This window comes from Opisthocomus hoazin, chromosome 10 (assembly GCF_030867145.1).
Source record: "Opisthocomus hoazin isolate bOpiHoa1 chromosome 10, bOpiHoa1.hap1, whole genome shotgun sequence".
NCBI classification, from domain to species: domain Eukaryota; kingdom Metazoa; phylum Chordata; class Aves; order Opisthocomiformes; family Opisthocomidae; genus Opisthocomus; species Opisthocomus hoazin.
Window position 1 is genome coordinate 21,292,319 of NC_134423.1, and position 22,959 is coordinate 21,315,277.

At 39.0% G+C, this 22,959-nt stretch overlaps 1 protein-coding gene across 4 annotated transcripts in view; it reads left to right on the forward strand.

Annotated features, from left to right (window-relative positions):
• The window catches only part of SPPL2A (signal peptide peptidase like 2A), a 29,004-nt gene extending 8,200 nt beyond the window's left edge, over positions 1-20,804 (forward strand). Inside the window, exons 5-17 of one of the 4 annotated variants that reach the window (XM_075431471.1) lie at positions 1,349-1,482; positions 3,630-3,781; positions 5,933-6,029; positions 7,374-7,475; positions 8,178-8,259; positions 8,586-8,660; positions 9,360-9,416; positions 9,574-9,627; positions 10,053-10,152; positions 11,004-11,081; positions 11,415-11,575; positions 13,709-13,742; positions 18,280-20,804. In XM_075431471.1, coding sequence (XP_075287586.1) covers positions 1,349-1,482; positions 3,630-3,781; positions 5,933-6,029; positions 7,374-7,475; positions 8,178-8,259; positions 8,586-8,660; positions 9,360-9,416; positions 9,574-9,627; positions 10,053-10,152; positions 11,004-11,081; positions 11,415-11,575; positions 13,709-13,742; positions 18,280-18,311 — 1,158 coding nt within the window. In that variant the 3' untranslated portion in view covers positions 18,312-20,804. Of the gene's footprint in view, positions 1-1,348; positions 1,483-3,629; positions 3,782-5,932; positions 6,030-7,373; positions 7,476-8,177; positions 8,260-8,585; positions 8,661-9,359; positions 9,417-9,573; positions 9,628-10,052; positions 10,153-11,003; positions 11,082-11,414; positions 11,576-13,708; positions 13,745-18,279 lie in introns of all 4 variants that reach the window. The other 3 variants (XM_075431470.1, XM_075431472.1, XM_075431473.1) reach the window with 3 other exon arrangements.
• Positions 20,805-22,959: the final 2,155 nt, after the last annotated feature.

Here is a 22,959-nt window from a genome sequence, read left to right on the forward strand (position 1 = left end):
GGAATTGAATACTGGAAATGTGTAAGCCTTTAGGTTTCTTAGGATTTTTTTGGTGCTTTATTGTGTCTGTTTGTGTTTTGGTTTGTTTGGGGTTTTGCTTTGGATTTTACACACAGGATGCTGTAATTTTTTTGCCTTTGTCTCATTATGTTCCACTTCATACAACTGCAGTGTTTCACTGGAATTTAATTTTCTTTCTTGTTTTCTGAACTTCCATAACTTCAGGCAAAGGAATGATTCTGACTTTTTTAGCCTGCAGTGAGGTTAATATCTGTAATTACATAATTCAGGAGCTGAAATGAATCAACTTTCTTCACATATGGCCAGTGTATTCCACTACACTACTCAGCCTCCCATTCAGTCTCTCCGCTGCCAGTTTGATCTTCCTGTAGCTAAACCTGCCTGGCATGTTTGTCTCCCTTCCTGCTTTTATCCCACATGCAGGCTGTTAACAAATCTGGTTTGCTGCTGCATTTCTGAAGTCTGTTTTCACTGCAGAATTGCTTTAGATGCCTTGACTGAGTTTGACTGCAACAGCAAATGTTTCTTCCCTACCGCCTTCCCATTCCCTGTCAAATTATCATCCTTTCATTGTTTCTTAAATCTTACCTTTCCGTCAAATGCAAGCATCTGGTTTTGCTTTCAAGATTTTTGTACAATTTGGTATCAGTTATGTCTCTGTGTTCCCTCCCATCTTCTTCAGTGTCCTTCAGCTGATTGTTTTTTTACTTCGGTCTTAAATTTTTTAAGTAGCATGAAATTGCTTTCTTTTCTTTTGAATCTATCTCAAATCACATTCGTGTAAAGCTCTTGGTAAATAACTTTCTGCCACCTGGAGTCTGCACTATGTCCTGTCTGAAGCGTCGTGCCTGTATCTGAACTGTGTGTTCTGTGGCTTCGAGAGCTAGACCTCTGCTGATATCTCAGTGGACCTGTGAGTTTGTATTTCAAGTTGGTTGACTCGGATATGCTTTTCTGCAGAGCAGATGTCCTTGATAGTACTTGGTATATTTGGGGGATGAAAAGCATTTGGGCTAGAGGCACAGCTTCCCAGAGGTGATGAAAGAATGCAAAGTAGTACCATTTTGCCTTGTGGTATCCATATGATTCCACGGCAGTGCTAATAGGGTTGTTTCCAAACCTGACCATCCTGAAAGGTAGTGTGGAAAACATTGCTGCTTTACAATGACCAAGGCAAATGTATGGGATGTCTTGTGCGGTAAGTTGAAAACTTGCTCTCAGCGTTGTGTAGGTTAAAAGTAGGAAACCATGATGTGCATCTTGTTGGAAAATAAGCAATATAATTTCTTTGCTCTCCTTATGAACCAACTTGTATGTTATTTTACAGATGCTTGGAAGTGAAGTTAATGTGACTCTGTATTCACCACCTTTGCCAGAGTTTGATTGCAGTATGGTTGTCATCTTCCTCATTGCCGTGTTCACAGTGGCACTAGGAGGCTACTGGAGCGGAGTAGCAGAGCTGTAAGTTTGTTAAACAGAACTGTGTAAGTTATGTGGACTACAAATTTTGTGAAAACTGCCACCATGATCAGTGAGAAATTATGTTCTTTCAGATTGGTAGTTTAAAAAATCAGAAGATCTAGGTGCAATTAGTTGCTTTGCCATGAAATGCTTGAGCACTGCAACCTCTGAAAAATCGCAGGTCTTTAAGGAGTCTTGAGTAGTAGATTGTAAAAGTCCCCGAGGGATAATGCAGCTCTTGGGAGGAGGAAAGAGTTAACATTTTGACAAATTACCAAATACCCTGTAACTAGCATCATAATACTCCAATATCAGTGATAGAAATTACGTATTGTAGTGACGCCTTTAAAATGCAGTGATCCAAGAGTTGCATATGTAGTTGTAGGTGGTGTCTGCATTGGCAGGGATCCCTACAGCTGCTTCATCGCAGCTGGCTGTGCAGCAGCCTCTGGGATGTCTCTGCACCGCACTCCTGTCACGAGGAGCGCTGGGGAATGCGCTTTGGTCGTGTCTGGGTGGCTCCGGACAGTTAAAGTCCAGCCAGGCTTATCTGCTTCAGCTTTGTGCGTTATCTGGTGGAGCGGCAGAGCCAGGGGCAATAGCAGCTCCGGGACTGGGCCAGGGTGAGGAGCCGGGAGCAGTCCCTGTGCAGGGAAGGGGAGGGAGTGCCAGTGTAGGTGTGGCAAATGCAGGGGAACGAGGGATAGTAGGGGTTTCTGTGCTGTGCCTGCGCGGTGCGCGGCTTTGCTAAGGGAAGCAAGGCACTCTCGATGCACAGAACTGTGTTTAGTCCGGGGTTAAGTTGGATATAGCGGGCCTGATGGTGCAGTATTTCTTGGAGGTCATCTTGCACTGAGTTGGCCAGTGTGCAGTTACTACCTGCAGCTTCCCCTGCTCAGTGGCATTGTTCTCAGTGGTGTTCTCCTGCTTTGTTCCCCACAACAACAGGGAGTGGATGGTATGTGATAACAATAGCTCTTTCTTTCCCACTAGTTATGCAAATCTATTTCAAAGGGATTAAAGAAGTAGGAGGAGGAGGGCGGAGTGTGTTTCTTTTTTTAAAGGTTGTATCCATTTATGCTTCTTTTTTACCCTGCAGTGCTACAGGGTGTGGCTGCACCGAATGCGAAAGTAAAAAATGTGATGCTGTCTCCCGTACTGAAAAATGTCTAGAAGTAATTATATTCAACTTGTTAAAGTGTACTTTCATAAATCTAGGGTGAGGTGTTTTTTTTTTTAAAGCTGCTTATTCAAAGCATGTCCTCTGAGAAGATGATTCATCTAATGAAGTACCTTACTCCTGTGGGTTTTTCTCTTTTGAAGGTAGCTTTTGCAGTGCTGAATTCAGCATTTTGTAGGTAGGTCCTGGGATTTGTCAGGAGCGTGCTATCTGATGGGCAAGCTGCACTAGCCTCTGTACTAAAGAGTAGTAGAGCTATCTGCTCAAACAACAAACACCACAATTTAAGTCTCCTTATTTTGCATGGTGAGGTATAAATATGGAGTATGTATGCACAGAAATGTTACTTCCAGTGAAAATCCCCAAGTACACCACTTTTCTCTCACTTACGATTATGAAGTGTCGGGTAAAAGAAGCAGTACTTAGCTAGCTTCATTCTGCAGACAGGAACAGGTTTTGAAGACACTTCTTGTCTATAGTTGAGGTTTTGAAACAGTGTGTAATACCCATGATTTTGATCTATCATAGACGTATCAGATTGACTACATTTTAGCCCAAGAAATTTTGTTGTCGGAGGTGATGCGCTAACAGACTTCAGTGCGTGCATCCTGAAAAGGAGTTTAAGATTAGTTTTGGTATCAGACTGCCTTTCCTCATGTGGCTCAGGGTTTTGGTTGGGAGCACTCCTTAATGTTGGTCATCACCACGCAATTGGAAAGGAGAGCAGCTAAGAATTTTTTCCTTGTGATCTGCACTAGGTTAGAAGTGCATATCTCTGTTTAAAATCATGAGAAACTCCAACAATAAGCATACTGTTTTTCTGTATTTTTAAGTCTAATAATGGTATGAAGGATGAGTCTGAAATGCTGTCAGTTTAAAAGCTTTGTAATCAATAATTCCAGTCATAGTAAAACGTTTTTGTAATCTGTCATCTGAGGTAAATGTGTTTGTCATTTTCTTAAAACAGTGAAAATTTGAAAGCAATAGCAAGTCCTGGGGAGAGAGAAACAAGACAGAAGAAGGAAGAAAATGTTACTTTCACCCCTGTAACAGTGATCTTGTTTGTTGTAATCTGTTGTGTCATGCTGATCTTACTTTATTTCTTCTACAAATGGTTAGGTAAGGAACAACGGATAATCTCATTTGACTTATTTTTCTGCATGATCTTAATAGGTGTCTTAAGTCTGGAAAGCTGGATTTCTAAACTAAAATTAATGTAATTTTTTAAATTGTTCTCGCCATGCCTGAGTTGAGGGTTGAAAAGTTGAGGGTTGAAAAGTTGAGGGTTAAAAAAGAGATGGATTTTCTTCTACTTTCTTACAAAGACTGCCTTGACAGTGCTTATTCTGAATGAAGTAACGTGAAGGAGGGGTGACTAGCGACTAGTAGAATAAGTATGTGATGTATGTCGGCTTTCGGGAGGATGGCAGTGAGAACCTAGTAGTGTTTAGAGTCAAAGCTTTTGTTAGACATTAATACGCTGATGTTGAGTTTGTGGGTGCAGTGGCCCAATTAAAGTACCAGGCGAAATGGCATTACCATAATGGAATGAACTCAGGCATACTAACAATAAGCAAAGTTCTTGAATTATGCAATTCCAGTAGGACATAGTTTCCAAACTATGGGTTGATTCTTTTTTTCCCTGCCCTCAAATCATGCAGCCAGAAAATGTACACTGTTTTAGATTACACTTTTTAGTACAAACAATGCAACTTCCATTCTGAAAGCTTCCTAAATTCACCCTTTCCTAGAATGTGCTACCAGTTAATCTCCTGCTGCTGCAAAAGAAACTTCACCATCCTGACTTGGGATTTGGTTGAGCTTTTATCTTGACTATGGGCAATGCTACCTTTACTAAACTTGTCCCACTAAAAGACTGGTGAAACGTTTAATGTGATCAAAAGGTGTAGGTGAAAAATGTCCCCTGTTTACTCTGAGATGTTTTAGGTGAGATTTAGGAAGAAGTGAAGAAAGTGGCCCTTAAAGGAGAAAGGGAAAGGAGGAACTAAACTGATTAGGGGGAGGAAGAAATGTCAATGGTTCAAAGAAAGTATGTAATAACTTTTTGCTAAGAAGCCTTAGTTCTGTGCACTTGGAGTGGACATAAAGAAATTTCTTCAGGGTAAAGAACATGCAGTCCCAGGGAAAAATCTGTATTTAATTGAAAACAAGTAACCAAAAACCCCTGAGATGGATACGTCACTACTGTAGTGTGTGAATGTAAGGCCTGATATCATCAATACTTGGAGTTAAGATCAGTTCTGTAACTGAAGTACTGGGGAGGGAGCGTTTCCAGCACAAAGCCAGTTGCAAAGCTGAGCTCTACGATGGAATTCTCTGTCTCTTTTTGTCAGTATTCAGGCATTATTAATTTTTTGTTGCCTCAAAATCTGAGATTCCCTAAACAGGCAATTTCTTACTGACTTCAGAGGAACCTGTTGTGCAAAACTTCTGTTAAGCCCCCAGCAGACAAAACAAGATCTCAGTGGTGCACGGTCTTGGTTACAACTATAAAATCTACCTTTCTTGCCGTTTTTTTTTTTTTTGTGGGTTTTTTTTTTTTTCCAATAATCTCCTTATAGGTATCAGAATTGCTTTCTGGTCAGACCTTCACTACAAAAAAAATAAAACCCCAACCCAGCTATTGTTTGTCCACATTTCACAGTGCTTACCTTAAGTTAGAATACACAATATACTCTAAGTTAGAACATGGAATATAGAGTTTTTCCCTAACCAGGTGATTCCTAGCTACGTAGAAATTTGGGGGAGGGATGGGGTGTTTAGTGTCTTAAAATGCCACCTAAATCATCAGTCGGATCTTGGGGATGCTGAAATTTTTATGCATAAGCAGACAAAGTGATTAAAAGGAAAATTTGAAGTGAGGATTATTACCAGAAATTGAGAAAGCTGGTAGCTGTAAAATAGCAGTTTGGTTTTAGCCATAACCAAATAAAAGTATGTGAGAAGAGTAACAGATGACATACTTTTTCTTTAAGAAAAGAGGAAACACTTTAAAAAAATAAGAAAAGGTTTTCAATTCAAAAATTTCAAATCTGAAGTCTTTGCTTGATGAGAGCTCTTGTCATGGCAGGGACACAGAATTCAGCACTTTCTGTAGTCAGCTGGCTGTAGTCTCCAGTGACTGCATCAAGCAGTGCTGGCAGTGTTAACAGTTTGTATCAAATGTACATCATTGTGTTTGATTCCTGTTTGCTTTTTTTTTCTATTGTAATTTGTCACTGATGCCTATCTTCCGTTCTTTTTATTTAGTGTATGTTATAATATCAGTCTTCTGCTTGGCATCTGCAATGAGTCTGTACAACTGTCTTGCGGCTTTAATAGGAGAAATACCATTTGGGCAGTGCAGGTACTGTACACCCTTCAGTTATTGTAAATGTAGGTTTCTTTGGGGTATTTTCTGGTTGCTGCTCAAGGTAGTGTGATAATACAAGAACAGTTTGACAAATTGTTTCCTGTATGGTTTAGTGTGTTGGATTGTTAACAAAGAAAATTACAAGCTCCGTTAATAGATGTTAAAGGTATCTGTAGCATAATCAACAGTTAAAATGGCTGTGTGGGAGATTTGCTGCATTACCTTTGTTTGAAAGCATTGCTATAATCAAACTTGAAAGGCTCTGCTTGGCAGTCTGAGCTCCGTTCTACCAAATTCTGGTTGCCTGTAGGGTGTGCTCACTTTGTTCATGAAGGAACTCGGTAAGGGGGAATCCTGCACATTTGATCCTGTTTTGAGCAAGTACTATGCCAAAGGCAATAGAAGGTTTTTTTCCTCATGTGAATCTGCACTGTACCTGTGACTGACCAAGTTTTAACTTCTTCTTGCAAAGGCAACACATTGCTCATGTCCTCTGTTAGCAGTTAGTGGTTACAGTCCAAACTCAGGCAGGGTATTATCAGTGTACAGATAACTCGGAGTAGCAGGAAGAGGCTAAATATCCTGCAGGTATGAGAGAGTATGGGAATGTCCCTGGTTTTCTCCCCTGTATTTTCACTTTAAAAAACCCTAACGTTTAATGCAACAGATGGTTCTTTTCCCCAAAAGAATGATGCTTGTAAGCTTGCAAGCCCAAGATTATCTTTGCATGTTACTTTGTACAGATGTTAGTGCCAGGTGATCCAGTAGCCCATCAAAGGTGGAGATCAGGTAGAAAAGACAGCGGGTTTTGTGTAAGCTGCAGGACAGGCATTACTTCTGCTAGTTAATACCAGTTCAAGAACTGTCCCAGAAAATTGAGTAGGCAGCGGAATGAGATATTGGCTCACAATTTTGCAATACGTAGTTATTCCATTTTTAATCTTGTATTATGTGTCCTAAAATTGATTTTCACCACCACTGCTTTCTGGAATCATGACACGACTGTCCCTCACTGACATAGTTCCATCAGTGTAATTGTTACATGACAGAAATAGATTAAATAAATTCATTTGCTTGTCGCCTTCCCTGGATGTGTTTGCCAAAATGAGGACTGGCCATCAAAGCCCAACTTGGTGTGCTCACTCTGGGCATGTTTTCAACACAGCCAGAGGAGGACTGGTGCCGGGGCTGCAAGAAAAATGCCACCTGAGTCCATTTGGGACAAACGGGCAAAGGAGAAGCTCTCAGGGTGGCAACACCTTGTCTGCTGAAGCCCTGATAACACAGGTGTATGTTTTGGCTGTTGCAGGCTTTTTTAATTTAATTATTTTCTTTTAGGATTGCATGTTGCAGCAAAAACATTGAAGTGAGGCTTATTTTTCTTGCTGCATTCTGCATAGCAGCAGCTGTTGTCTGGGCAGTGTTTCGAAATGAAGATAGGTAAGTAATGCGTTCTGACTTAAAATTGAGTGATGTGAACAGCTGTCATTAATGAACTTCCCATCGTATAACTAATCCTGGAGCACGGCAGCATTCTAAACTCCAGTGCCAATTTTAAAAACAGTCGTTAACATATTTATGAAGCTTAACAAGCTTGGGAACAATAGAGAACAAAGCTATGCAAATAAACTGTGTGGTAATTTGGAGTTACAAAAAATTATGAAGATGAGGAAGAACCAGCTTGATTGTTAATGACTGCCACAGAGGAAGACAAGTGCAAAAATAAATAGCATAGGCACCATAGGCCCTGTGCTTCCTGTGGTCTGGTACAAGCATGGGACCACAAATATTGTAGTAAAATCCTACGTAGCTTCTTGAGCCGGATGTGAAGCAGGGCTTCCAGTCAAGTGAGCAATCATACAGGTGAACACCAAGGCCCTGGTCATGGCCGCTGTTCGACCCATTTTCTCTGTAGTACGCTGATAAAGAACAGTTACCGATTTATGATCGAAGGCCAGGGTAATCTGACCATCTTGAAACTCATGGTTTTTGTGGGTTTGGTAGCAATGCTTCCTAAAAACTGATTGCTTGCTTTCCAGTCTGTTGTGTGATCTTGCTATTTCCAGCAAAATCAAAAATATTTATTGCACTTAGATTCTAGCAGTAGTTTGACAAATGTGTAAAATTTGTTCTCATTTTTAGGTGGGCTTGGATTTTGCAAGATATTTTGGGAGTTGCTTTCTGCCTAAACTTTATTAAAACACTGAAAATGCCCAACTTTAAGGTAATGTAAGTTGCTTACCTTAACAAAGTATTCTAATGCCACAAATCTTCAAGTTTAGTGTCGGGAAATAAGTTTTCAACACTCAAGAAATATATATTAAAAAAAATCCTTACAACTTTTAACAACTATTAAAAGAAATTAATACTGTTCTAACTGTTATGCCAGAATAAAAACAATGGGGGGGTGAAGGGGGTGTTTCTTCTTTTTTTCTTGTGTTTTTTGTTTGTTTTGTTTTTTCTTTTTTTGAAGATGGTGGTACAGCAATGGTACCATAACTATGCAGTCCTGGAAAACCTATGGTAATATTTACTTCTTTTTTTTGCCAGTCCTGTGTGATACTTCTAGGGCTTCTCCTTCTGTATGATGTGTTTTTTGTCTTCATAACGCCATTTATCACAAAGGTATGTCTGTGAATGTATCTTTATAATACAACCAAAAATGTTGTCTGGTCATTGGGGCAGCACTTATGTCAAACCAAGTAGTGTTTTCAATATTCTCGATGCAGAAATGCTGACTTCCTTTTCTTTTCCCAGTTTCAGACAGCAGTGACCTAAATTTTCATCTTGTATGGGCTGTAGAGCGTAATGCTTGTGTAGGTGCCATAGATTTTGTTAAATGACTAAGGTCAGCAGTCACTTGGCCAGAAGTAAGCTGTCCCCAGCTGTGTGACAGCATTGTGATGAGAAATCACTGTCTGCCAGTTTTCTTCCTTCTTTTGCTTTCAACACCCGTGTATTGGAACATGCTCTAGTGCCTTCTGTGGCACTTATTTGCAGTATAGCATGAACTGTAGGCAAGCACACCGTTTATTTTGAAGCAGGAAGCTCATGGCGGAAAAAGCTGACACGTTTTTATCTAAACTTCCAGCTATGTTTAGTGGATTTGTTGTTTGGGTTTGTTTTAAAAAAAACAGTTATTTTAGGCTGGACTACATGTTTTTAATGCAAAACAATACTGTATGATACCAGTGCATTCATTTTGATATTAAGGATTTTTCCAATCCTGAATTGTAAGATGAGGTCCAAGCGGTTTTTGTAAATGTAGTCTGAATGTTTTGGTATATTAAACCACTAACTTTTGAAAAATAACCTTAATTTCAGAATGGGGCAAGTATAATGGTTGAAGTTGCAGCTGGTCCTTTTGGAAACAGTGAAAAGGTATGAACAGTTGTTTTAATGTGTGCAACATAAAGATACTGACACTGCGTAGCTAATTCATAGTGTGCTTTTCGGCATAACTTTCTCACAAAATATAGCCAGCTTCTGCTATTTTCTTTTAAGTATTAAATACCTGTTGACTTGGGTTTGATCCTAGAATGATGGAAACTTGGTGGAAGTCCCTGCTGAACGCTCAGCTCCCCATGAGAAAGTAAGGATTGTATTTCAGATACTGGATTTTTAAATGATTCCCTCTGAAAAGACTATTCTTTTGGGGAAAACCCGACTGTCCAAATTTCTCTTCAGAGCCTGGATATCATTGATCAATACTCTATAGTTAGGTTATCAATCCAGACTTGTTATTCCTATTATATGGTTAAATGTTGTTTTAACTTTTTTGTGTTTGTGTGTGCATATTATTTTTAAGTCTGAAATTCCAGCTTACCTGTTGCCTTAAGCTTTATCCACTCTGTGTTGGTTTCTGGTTTTTACTCTAGGTTCTACCTATTTTGAAGTTCTGCATTAACAATAAATTAATTATAACTGTTTATTAATTTAAGCAAATAAAGAAAAAATGAAAACCACCAAGATGCTTTAGATTAGATTTATGTGGGCTTCTGAAATACTGTTTTACAGTTACCTGTGGTTATTAGAGTGCCTAGACTTGAATACTCTGCATCGACACTGTGTGACATGCCGTTTTCATTGTTGGGTTTTGGAGACATTATTGTCCCAGGTGAGCAAATGTTTTTGGCAGTTGTAACTTATGATTAAATATTTTGGGTTTGCTTCTCAACTGACTTCTGTTGGAGTTTATTCTATGAAGTAATTACTAAATCAAATGCAGGGAGTTTGCCTTGATCTGTCAGTGCAGAATACAACAAAAGCCACAATACAAGAAAGCTTAGGGTGTTACAGGACACTTAAATAATGAAGGGTTTTTGCTTACATGTTGCATTGTATTGTGTAAATACAAGTCCCACAGATAAATCTGATTGTCAGCATTAATTAAACGTCATCGAAATCTCACAGAAAGCACGTATTCTGTGACTTCATAGTGTTTTCATATCCTAGACTACCTAATTAGAGGTGAGGTAACGGAAAATGTATTATCAAGTTTTTTAGTCTTTCTCAGAAGAGCTGAATTTTGCCATAGTTGGAGTCTTGAGCAAATTAAGTCAGGCACAAAGCACCACCTCATGAACAGCGTGCAAACAAAATTGCTGATTGTTAAGAGCGAGCATTAAAATCCTATTGAAGAAAAGTACTAAAACTAGGTTGTTACTTTTCTGTATTAAAAAAAATAGCATGATGTAATCAGCTTGCTTTACAAACAAAAACCTTTTAATACCAAGCTCACTTGGCTCGTATTTCCATTATGGTTTTGATTTTCAACACTTACTGTAGAATTTCTTAAACTGGTTCTTCACTTCCCAGAAATAAATGGGAAGAAGAAAACATACAGTGATGGGAAGTCTTGCCATAAATTCTCTTTATGCTGCTTTGATTTGGAGGATTGGGGAGAGAAAAATTCATGGGTAAATACTTCATTAATCCTTTTTTTCCTTTTTTGTTTTCTTCTTCAAGGGCTTCTGGTTGCCTATTGCCGAAGATTTGATGTTCAAACAAGTTCATCTTCTGTATACTACATTTCCTGCACAATAGGTAAATCGTGATATTTCAGCAACTTTAATCTTCAAGCTAGCTTTTTTTAAATGGCAGAACTAGATAGATAGTTTTCCTCAGGTAAAGGTTCAGTGTTGTCAAGAATCTCTTTATAGTCTCTTTTTAATGTGCCTGCCTGTATTTAAGGTATTCTTTATGTTAGTCAGTTGCTTTGAGAAAGTTTGCAAATACAGAGCAATACTGTTGTCCCTCTTTTCTTCAATTATATTAACAAGGAAGATATTACTTAGAAAAAAAAATCTGGCTTACTGAGTGAATTAATTTAAAAATTCACCTGTGTTTGATTGTGGACGTATAAATATCTTTTTACAGCTTATGCCGTTGGTATGGTGCTAACTTTCATTGTTTTGGCATTAATGAAGATGGGACAACCTGCCCTTCTCTATCTTGTACCATGTACACTCATTACTAGCTCGCTTGTTGCTTGGAGGCGCAAAGAGATGAAGAAATTTTGGAAAGGAAGCAGTTACCAGGTAGGCTGGGTGTCTTGAGTATTTTATTTTTAATCCCTTTTAGTATATGATTCTCTAAGTGCTTGGTCATATGTCACCCGCAATCCAAATTTTGCTAGTCTTCATATTATCTTCTGGAACTAATAAGCAAAATTAGTCTTTACTCTTCGAAAATCTTAGTCTAGTAGTTGACATGGCAGAACAAAGCTTAAGGGAGATGAAATAGCTGATTCAGTACTCACAGGGAAAAAGTAACTTGTTTTATTTTCTTTGAAAGATTTTTTAAAATGTTTTAACATTCCTCAGCTATTATCTGTATGTGGTATAACATGAGTCACTGAACTAAGCATGCAGATTCCAATCTGCACCAGTGCTGTATTAAGAGACAGTTCAAAAAAGTTGGTGATCAGCTAGAATTTTAGGAACTTCCCTTGCGTCACTGGTGTCCTGCATCGTCAGGATTATACGGAGCATTCCGTTATCCAGACGGCTGGGTGGTTATTTAACTGTTTTCGGTCACAGCGCATGCCGTGTGCACGCTGCCTTGGGTGTTCTACATGTCCCCTTTGGTTACCTCTAACGCTACCCTGGAGCGGCAGTCCTTCACACCCCCAGCTCTCTGCCTGCTGGCGTGTGTACGTTCCGCCGGGGCTGACCTGCTGTAGTAACCGCATGTGCCAGTAGCCCTTGAGATGGCGTTTGTCAGAAGACAGACCAGTCTTGAGATTACTCTAAATTTTGTTTGAGCCCTAAATATTGTTCAAATTCAGAAACTATCACCTGCATCTGGGCTGTGTTGACCCCACCTCTGGGTTCTGGACAGTCTGAAGCAGGAGGAGGTGGGTCATGTGAAGTTGATGGTGGCAAGGAGCAGCTCCTGCTTTTTCAGCTTCTGGATTGCAAGGTTTAAGCGGCTCAGTGGAAGTCAGGTGGTGGTAATTCTGGTAAAACTGCTGTCACGCAGCTGCTGTAGTATTATCAGCTAAATGCTAACTTCTGTTGATCTAGCTAAAATTCTACACCTGCTTCAGCTGGAGGTTGGCTAGGTGGGAAATCACTCGGGAGATCTTCAGCTTCACCTAGATACCCTGTCTTTTCGTCTGCAAGAACAACTCTTCTCCTTTCATAGGTCCAGTGAATTGAAATAGTTTTCTGTAGGTCAGAATGCATGTGGCTTACCATGCATTTGTACACAAATTGGTGACTGTTTGCTATTCTAAAATAAACAGTGTTGTGTATACAAAGCTCAGTAACTCTGGGATTGTCGGGGAGAAAAAGCTTTGCGATTTTCCTCACTTGAGTTTTGAGTAAGATTGGCCTAAGCAAATCTGGCAAGTCTCTTTAGTGACAAAAATTTCTAGCACTTCTCATAGCAAAACTCATACTTGGAAGAATTATGTTGCCATAGTAGTTATTTCATGTCCTTTCAACTGGTTTCTTGAAGGATTAAAACTGCTCTGAACTTCAGGTTGTTTTGAGGTCAGATGACTTTATTTCTGGCACAATTTAAAATGTTGATTTACACTCCCACTCCGCCACCCCCGAGTTAGACTTGTCTGTGACTGAACACCTCTGTGTAAGTTTAGTAACTCAATTTTTTCTATAACTTTCTGAAGAACTTTTTCTGCATTCCTTTTTTCTAGAGGGTATGATTCAAGTTGCACTCTCAGAATGAATGCTGCAGTGCTGATCTTTCTTATATGTTGCCCTCCCCACAATAAAGCTGTATTTTGAACTGTCCTTACTGAACTCGCAAACAAACACACAAAAAAAACCCAACCCACACAACCCCACGTTTGAAATCTCCAGCTTTCAGTGCTCTTTCTGAGGAGGAAAGATACAGAGTGGTGACAGAAGACTATTTTTTGCTACAACAACAGTAATTTGGACTGGAGCAGAGCTGCTCCCCTGACAAGGGTGACCAGACTTCTGTGGAGGTTTGCTTTGCCCTCACGGGAACAGAGAGACCTTGCAGACTTGTTAGAGCAAAGTGTCCTAAGAATGGGGTACAAGAGCATGCATAGCGTATCAGGCAACTAAACTTCATGGATGGTGCTGTTGGTTTATAGATAGGTGTTAGTTAGCTTTATTGAGTTTGGGGTTTTTCTGATTTTTGTTATACATGATTTTAATAATGGAATGAATTTTATTTAGGTATCGGACTCCTCCAGGACGCCTTTGCTACAAGGTGTGATTATGGCCTTCTTTTAATGCAACTTTATTAATCATCCTATGGTTTCTTTTTTCGCCTCTGCTTCCCCTTTTCATTCTTTTTTGTGTCTATCTTCTTTTTAATTTTTCTGAGTAATTTCAGTAGAAGAGGGTAGAAGTAAAGACAAGCTGTAAATCTGTTTTTATGCTTAGGTGGGTTTTTTTACTTTCTTTAAAGGAATACAGGAAAATATAATATAAAGTACCAGTGAAGCCATGATTCGTAAGCCTGAAGGCAGGCTTTGTATGCCTCTGCTCTGCAAGTTCCCAAATCTCTAGAAGTGTCTTCAAATATTTAGAATTTGTCTTAGTTCTTCTATGGTTACTTATATGGAAGTCCTTCACCTAATTTTTCTGTGCCACTGCAGTGACGTGACAACCTGCTTAGTGCTAAACAATGATTTTGTTGTCCTCTGTTATAATGTTCAGGATTATAACTTGCCTTTAGCAATCACGTCTACAGTCCCTCTATCATCTTATTACTCAGCAGTGTGCTTTATCCGGTACTGTCTGCAATGCTTGCAGTGGGGTGGGGAGCAAGGATTCAGACCAGCTTTTGTGGTCTTGCTGCAGTGAGAAGGTTTAACCTTAATAGGCTATTGCTCACAACTGCTAACACTGATGGTATTTAACTGTCTGCTGTCTCATGTGCAGCATGGAGGGAGCAATGCCAGCTTCCAAATTTCAACTTCTTGCAGAACTTAAGCGTTTAAATATAATCTTGAATTATAGTTGTCAGTCTAGAGCTATACATCTGTTTATAAAGCATAGTTTGTCTGCCCTGTACACTGAAGACAATTCGAGATACTGAACTCTACCTGACTATGCCTTAAATTCTGAACTAAAAAGTACTTTTCTCATTAACTTCTTTCTTATAATAAAGAGTACTCTAACACTTAGTCCAATTTAAGTCTGATTAAGAAACCTTAATAATAAAGAAATTAGATACAAACCCAAGAGGGGGTCATGAAGAGGGAGAGGTTGAGTGCCAATTAAAATGAGATGGCCAGACTGTATTTTTATAACTTAAAATTCTTCTGTCCAGCTGTGTGCACTCAAGTTCTTGGACAGGATTGTCAAAAGCAGTTTTTCAGTTTCTGCTTTGTACGTATGGGAAATACTTGACTCCCTGAGATAGCTCTGAGGCCCCGTAATTCTTAGCTGAGGGCATTTCCATTTCTGCATAATGATCCAGTCTTAAATTCTCGTTATGCCATGTGTGGCTTTTTTATGGAGTAGTCTTGAGCTGTAATGAGTAGCTGCACAGAAGAACATTTTAACTATTCACTGAAGCACAGGGATTTCTTGGGAGAGTAACATACCTACTTCCCTACCACCAAATGGGCAGTATTGCTGCCGTGAAGTATATGATAAAGGTTTTTCTAGGTTTTTTGGATTGCTTATACTTCTTGTGTATGCCAGCATGATAAACTAATTTGATACTTATTTCCCAGTTATTCATTTAATTTAAAAATACTGTTTGTTTTTTGTATCAGTACAATCTATGAAATCATTTCAGTAACGTCATGAAAAATCTGGTGAACTAGTGCAGCTTTGAAGTGTTCTAGATAGAATAGTCTTGCAACTTTTTAGAGTTTGTCACTGTGAAGTGTTTAGCAAGCTTTATCTCTCTGAAATAATAAATCATCAGATTTGTCATTGACATGTTACACAACATGCACCTGCTGTTTAGCATTGCAATTTTAAATTGCATTTTTAGATACTTGCAAATTAATCATAGCTGTAAGTTGTTAAGAATTATGCGAATGCAACATCATCAGAGTGAATCTTGGTCAAGTATGTGCGTACTCTTTTACAGGTAGAAGTTTGTATTGCTGTTTCTAGTTTGGCGCACTCTGATATTTTTTTTTTTGTAGCTTTTTTTTGTTTGTTTGTTTTTTAATCGTTCAACACGTCAGGAGGTAGGTTAAATGTAAATGTATTTTGGTTACAAAGCTATTTTGACACCCCCCCCTAAAAACTGTCAGGAATTCAGATGAGGAAGAAAAGCTTCTGAATCTCTTCCACTGTAAAAATGTTCATCAGTTCTCCACAATGTACGGTCTGATTGTTTTGGCTTTCGATGCTTGAAACAACAATTTTGTCCATGATTTTAACGTGGTGCCTTCACCTTGCTGCTGTTTGTCATAAAGATTCCTGCAGCTTCTGCTGAGGCTTTGAGGATGGGATTGTCCTGAGAGAACCTACAACTGAGATACACTTGTGGAAGAAGCTGCTTAATCCAATCTTACACTTTTGGAGAGGCATCTGTTCTCTCTGACTTCAGGTTGTAGGCTATCCTTCTTCTGTGTGATGGAAAGATTAGACATGGGGTGAGGTTGCTTCTTTTTTTTTTTTTTTTGGCCTTGTGACATTTATATCTATCAAAAAGCCCTAAACATCCTTTATGCTCTACTAGCCATTTTGGTTTTAAAGTTAACAATCTGATACGTTGAACAGAGACTAAAAATTTAAATACAGGTGGTTATCTCAAGCATAAGTACATTTTGTGCTGCTTGCCTTATTGTAGGATTAAGAGAAGAATCTTTTACTTTGGGATACACTGAATTGTAAATAGTGTTAACTCCTCCTCCTGGAAGCATCTTGTCAATTTAATAGGGAACCTATTCTATTAGAGCATTACCTGTTTGATGCCAGCTGTTGGATGATCCTCCCTAGGATGAAGGAAGGTACATGGCATTACTTGATGTAATGTGGTACTGTGCGCCGGGGTTTTGTTGTCGTTTTTTCCCAGAACAAGTACTTCAGTCCTCATTCAGAATGACAGTTGACTTCTGTAATTGTAGGGAGTGTTCTGCTTTGGGTGGCTTTTGATGTGGGCTTTTGGTCACAGTGCCGGGGAAAAGCATGAGAGCTTGGCTTGGTGTTGGCTGCTGGACTGAGCGTGTGCGATTGCTGTAACTTGGTTCTTAGGCCTATTGGCAGGACTAGTGCCTGCCTTAATCCTTCCTGTCCTGACGCGTGAAGGGAGAGATGTGAAAGACCTTTTCTGGTCTCAGCAGATGGATATTGTGGCCGCTAGGCTCTCCTAACCCTTACCCAAGTCCTGTGACTTGGTTCTGCCTTGGAACTGTCATTTCAACTTACTGCATGGTATGCTGGTGAGTCTGGATTGGGAAACAGCTTGTTTAAGCAAACCTGCTTTTAATAAGGTATGTTTGTATACTTTGCAGTGAAACAGTTGTGGTGATGTAAAAGAGGGTATGGCACAGAGGTGGGTCATGGCTTGAGCAGGAGAGAAAAGTTAATGGAACCCTCTTTGCCCTGTATATAGAATTATACCACACTAAAATGCATGTGGCACAACAGTGTGGGAGCCTGGCTTTGTCTTGCCAAGGATCCCCCAGTGGGTGCGAGTCAGACAGGAAAGCAATCGTGTCCTCATCGCGTAGAGATCTGCCCAGCTTGGAACCCACACGGAGAGCAGCTGATTTACAGAAAGACAGGGAGCCTTTTTACTGCTGGGCAGGATATGCCACAAGGGAAGAAAGTATGTAGGCTTTTCTGCCTTTGGATGCTATGAAGGCATTATACCCTTGTCCTAATAATCCTGCCACGCTGGGCATATGAGGTCCTTGACACATTCTGTTTTTCAGCATTAGTTTTACTACTTCTGTATCTTCTGTCTCTGGTTGTCGGCTGTCAAAACTGTCCAATCCTTGGCCTCTTGCTAATTGTGCTTAATTCTGAAGCCCTCAAACTGATGGGTCTCAATTCGCCATGCTAACAAATGTGTGTATTACCTCTAATGTATTCAGTGCCTTGTCCCAGGGAAGAAACCAGAGCCTGCATTGCGCCCTAGGAATACAGCAATGGATAGGGAAACAGGCTGCTTTTTAGTCAGGAAAAGTACAATGTTGTCTTGTGTTATTCAGGTGACCTAATCAGTTGCATTAATTGGAAACTATAATCAGTCTCTCTAATAATCTGGGTTAGATTATTTTCTGTTGCAGAACTTTACAATTCCATTTCCTTCATTCTTTTTAAGGAAAATGTACAGAGGAATGTTGCCAATACAGTTAGTTTTTACTAACTGTAATATATTTAGCTTTTACTGTCATGAAAAGACAAAGCTAGTGTCTTCTGTTCAAGCTATTGCTTGCTACCTGGAAATGTTAGGGAGGATCCTAGGGTCAGTTTCCAGTTCTCCAAACTGTGTCCTTGAAAAATTTGCTTAACCCCAGTCATTTTTTTTGTTCCTTATATTTAATAATTGAGACACTTTGGACTCATAAGTTTAATTTCTTGTAGAGGACTTGGATCCTTGGTTGGAGAATGCTTTTGTAGTGGAAAGCATTAGCTGAGAGCTTTGATTATTTGTCTTGAATACTTTTCTGATCTATAGAGGACTTCTTATCTGTATGCTGCTAAAATGCACTCTAACACATATTTAATTATATTTCTCTTAGCTAACAAATACTTTGGACCAATGGGGGGAAAGCAGTATTTGTCTGTAAAGAGCCATCTCTCTTTTTTTTCCTTTTCACATTTAGATGATGGAACACCTGGATTACACAGGAAATGAAGAAAGCACAGCATCAGCCAGTGAACAGCCTGGAGGACAATAACATGTAGGACCCTGATTTAAAATAGCATTCAAATTTTCTACAAATGAATTACAGTAAATTTGGTGAAGTTTTACAATAGAGTATTTCCTACTCTGTGTAAAAAGAGTTTTTTTACTTCTGCACCTATATTTTTATGGGAAATATTGTTAATAACATAAAAGTAATCAAAATAGACTTGCATTTCTACAGCCAAACTACAGCTAGTAAAACCGTGCCTTATTGCAATTTAAATAAAAGGATGTTTTCTATGCAATTTTTCCAAATGTGTTTCTATACAGTATATTTTTATAAAAGTTTCTTGCCCATATCAGTTTGCTTGAAACGTTTTCTTAATTTTGAGTAAGACTGGACAAATTTCATTTAAAAAAAAGTTCATTTAAAAAAAGATACTTACACAGTGGTCCTGGAAATGCAGGGACAGCTCCTGGAATAGCTGACAAACAAGATGGTGTGAAATGCAGGAGGGTTCCTGCTCAAGAACTGTGACTGGGGGGCCGGGGTGAAGTGTTAACTCTGGCCTGGTTCTTCTCCTGCCCAGTGAGACTAGGCCTGTATTTGTGGTCTTCATGTGGCTGTGGATCAGTTCAAAGGGATAGGGGAAGACAGGACAGATTTTTTTTTTTAGCTTTTGCATCCACAACATCTTTTTTTTTTTTTTTTTTTTTTTTAACTTTTTGAAAATTCTTTGTGATTGATAGACAAGACAACAGGTTTGAATAGTGCTAGTAGTGCCTGTGGTAGTTAAGGCCAATGCATGTGTTTAACTTGTTTAATCTGAATTAGCTTTTAAAGACTTGGAAAAGGAGAAATAGTTTAAATCAATAGTTTGCATTTAGAAAGAATTAGTTTGTTTGATGCTTTTCTTTTCAGGAAACTGCAAATTGAGGGGGATTAGGCATAGAAAATTTGTATAGCTGTAATGCAACACTTCACACCAAAGAAAATTGGAGAAGGCAACAACAGGAAACCACTGAGTTCACTTAGTGCTAATGTCAGGTAGTCATTAAAACATTTTTCCTATTCTTTAAATGAATGTCATTCCTATAGTCAGTACAAGTTCAAGAACCCTGGAGAAAACAACCGACTAAGCACATGCTGGGTAATGGCAACGTGGGCTTTCCTGCAGTGCCTCTCTTAAGTGCCTCGGTGTTCATCTGAAGGTCACCTCTAGACATTTATAGCTAGTTTGGGGCATGTCGGCTCAGGAAAATTTACCAGATTAAATCTAGTTTATCTAAATTTACTTTGGAAGTATGCTAATTAAGACAATTGTAAATCTATATTGGCAGTTAACAAGGGCTTACTGCAAATTTGCTGCATTCTGTAACTTATGTCAAGTTTAACCTTTTGTTCACAAGAGCCAGGAGCAGACAAACTTCCAGCCTGAGCATCAGTTGTTGCCATTCACACAGATTGACTGTGGTGCCAGTTGGTATGGGTAAGATAACCACCTTGTTTGCAACTTCCCTAAGAAGACAGAAATTATGTTAGTAGTTGCCCCTCTTGACTTTATTGACCTAAGCTTGAACGGACAGCTTCAGAATACAGTGATCTTGCACACCATCTTCAATTTTTATTTGGCTGGCACTTACTAATAAATTACAACATACCTCAGTGTTCCAATAGCAGACTGAAAACTTTTCTTCTGATGTGTTGTCATGCTCTCTGACAAGCCCAGTATCTGCCAAAGTTAAATAGTTGTGAAGATGCTTTTGAAAATTCTTGAAAGAGATAAAGAAGTCCTAACTCATTCAAAGTTGTACAGTATTCGCAGCCCTCAGAAGCTTCACAAATCTGTGTAATGAGACTCCTTTTTCTCTTTGAAATCTTCTGCATGGAGGATTTATTAAATTTTCACCTATAAATTACAATGGAATTAGTTTAAATAAAGACCACCTTTGGCAACATAAGTGCATTCAGCAGCTGGCTGTGGAAACTGTCTTGTTCTGTGCCTAATTATGCTCCATGCCTGATCATGCCTGAGGTTTCACACACATGTGCTGCAGTTTAATGGGGTATAAACTAACTTTTTTCTTTCAAATGCTTAGGTGCTTTGTTTACAAAAATTAAGAATGGAGTCTAAAATTTTATATAAGTAATAGGTCGGTATTGATTACTGAAATGAGGTTTTTATAAATTCAGTAGAACTGATTGCAACACTTCTAGCAGTTTTGAATGTTTTTAATATTAAATTTGGTTGGGCTAAACACTATTTTTAGTCATACTTTAATATAAAAATCTTACTACTTTTTCATTGTATGTTTACTGACAACAGCCCCCTTCCTTATGATTCTTAAGTTATCACTCTAAGAATGTTATTAATAAATGTTACTTGGGAAAAAAAGTTTTGAGTAATTGTGTTGTTCTGACTCATTTTTTCTTACTGTGAATGTTCATGGCAAAACAGTTAACACTTCATAATACCAAATAAATTAAAAATTCATGATACACCCCCATAAATACGTAGTTGCAGTTTTTATCCATCCTGCCTGATGTATCAATGTTATGTGCAAACTTCTTGATGGTAACCAGCTTACTTGCATGCAGCCTAGGAAATGGTGCTGCGGAAGCGTTGTTCAGCTGAGTGAACTTAGCCTTAGATGTGGAGGGCAAGAAAAAGCCAAGCTTCAGTCTTGAAACCCAGGCTGGGTTGGAAATAGGGGGGTGGGGGAGTCACTGAACCTGAATACACTTGATATGTGATCCTTGAGACATCCCTAGAACCCTGTGATAGTGTGCTTGTATTTAACATGTTTTCAAGTATTTGAAGCCTCTTCTGCTTATGCACCGTAGATTCCAGTAGCATTGAGTCACAGTAATTTAGTATTTAACAGGGAGAAAAGTCCCCAAAATGCTCTTTGAATTTACTTGTTTTAAAAAGTAGAGAAGTTAGGAAGAGCAGCCACAGCTGCAATCAGCAAACTTGTTTTTCACTGTCTGTTCCCCATGCATTCCGTTGTTATGGCTGGTACACCTGACAGTTTAGAGCCTTCAAAACTGCGAGCAGAAGAGAGGCATTTTCTTCTAAGGAAGAGGGTTACCGTTATTAGTTAGCAAGTGCTGATGGGCCTGGTCTTTACAATACAACTCCATTTAGGCATAAGAAAAAGCTCTTCACTGTGAGTGTGGTCAAACACTGGAGAGGCTGCTGAGTCTCCATCCGTGAAGATACTCAAATTACAAGTGGACACCGGCCTGGCAGCCTGCTGTGAGCAGCGGGGTTGGACTAGGCAATCTATGGAGGAGCCTTCCAACTCTATTGTTCTGATGATTAAGGCAATTTCTGCTCTTTTTTCCGGCTTGAATAATCTGCAATATTTTTCTTCTTCACTGAAAAACTCAAATTTTATCACGTCTCCATGGGTTTGATTTTTCACTTGGAATAATTTACTTCTGCTAAACTGTTAGATTTAAGCACATTTAAAAGTTGTCTTTGGATCTGTAAAGCTTTCGGAAGCTAAAGCACTGTTTTATTTTCGAGTAGCCTATATAGCACATTTTACCGTGTGAATGATTTATCTTTCTAATTTTTGAGGAAAGAAGGAGGAGAGCTACTTGAACTGTTGTTATCCCTTTTGCCAGAAGTGAGTGATCAAAGTTCAAGGCTTTCTGTTCTTGAGAGACGCTGATGATGGGGGCTCAGGTATCTCTGGAATCCCTCTTATTTATAAAGAATGTGCAAGATCCTGTTTCCCTGAACACGGAGGGCATCAAATAGCTGAGAACAGTTTTCTGCTTGCAGCTCAAAGACCTTTTAAGCAAGGAAGTATTCAGATCAAAGAGCTCCCTTTCAGCTTTTTCTTAGGAGTGTGCTCATAGGTATTCTGCTGTCTGATTTTCTGTTCCCTCTCCTCCCCCATGCAGACGCTCACCTCCTTCCTTTTCTCTTCTTCCCTATTTGGGGCAATACCAGCCTGTTTTGAAGTGTCTTTGCATGTTACTTCATCTTGGACAATAATATGTGCCTCTGTTCCAGTACGGAGATGAGCGTTTATGAGGAAGTTTAATCTTTTGGACTCTCTTAAAAATGCAGCAGGTATACCCACTAGCTCAATCCACCAGAAAGAGTAATTTAAAACAATAGCTTATTTTCTGCACATCCTTCTTTGTGTTACAGTCCTACTGACTTTCTAAGGTAGCATTAATGTTGGTGTAACAGCCTGGCTTAGATTTGAAAAACAAAAAAAAATAAAGGAAGGTTTTTTTCTTTATTTTTTGTACATTTTTATCAGAGGCAGAAATGCACTTGTTCTTTCTCCTCCCATGTTTTGCAGAAAGGCTACCAGAATATATCAAGTTCTGTATTGTACCTGATTGGGAATACAAGGAAATACAACAGGTATTGGTACATTTAAAAGTTCAACGACAACTTTCGTTACTTTAATTTCAAGCTTTGTTGTGATGTGTCTCTATCGATGCTACAAGAAAAGTGGGGTCCTTTAATTAATGTTTCCTTCAAAAGGTAATGGAGACCATGCTGGGAAATTCATCCATCCTCATGGATTTAAGGCAACTAACTGTAGAAAATTAGCAAACAGGTATTTCTCTGGTAGCTAATTTGAAAAATAAATTTTAAAAGTAAATTTACATTACAGTAACAATGGA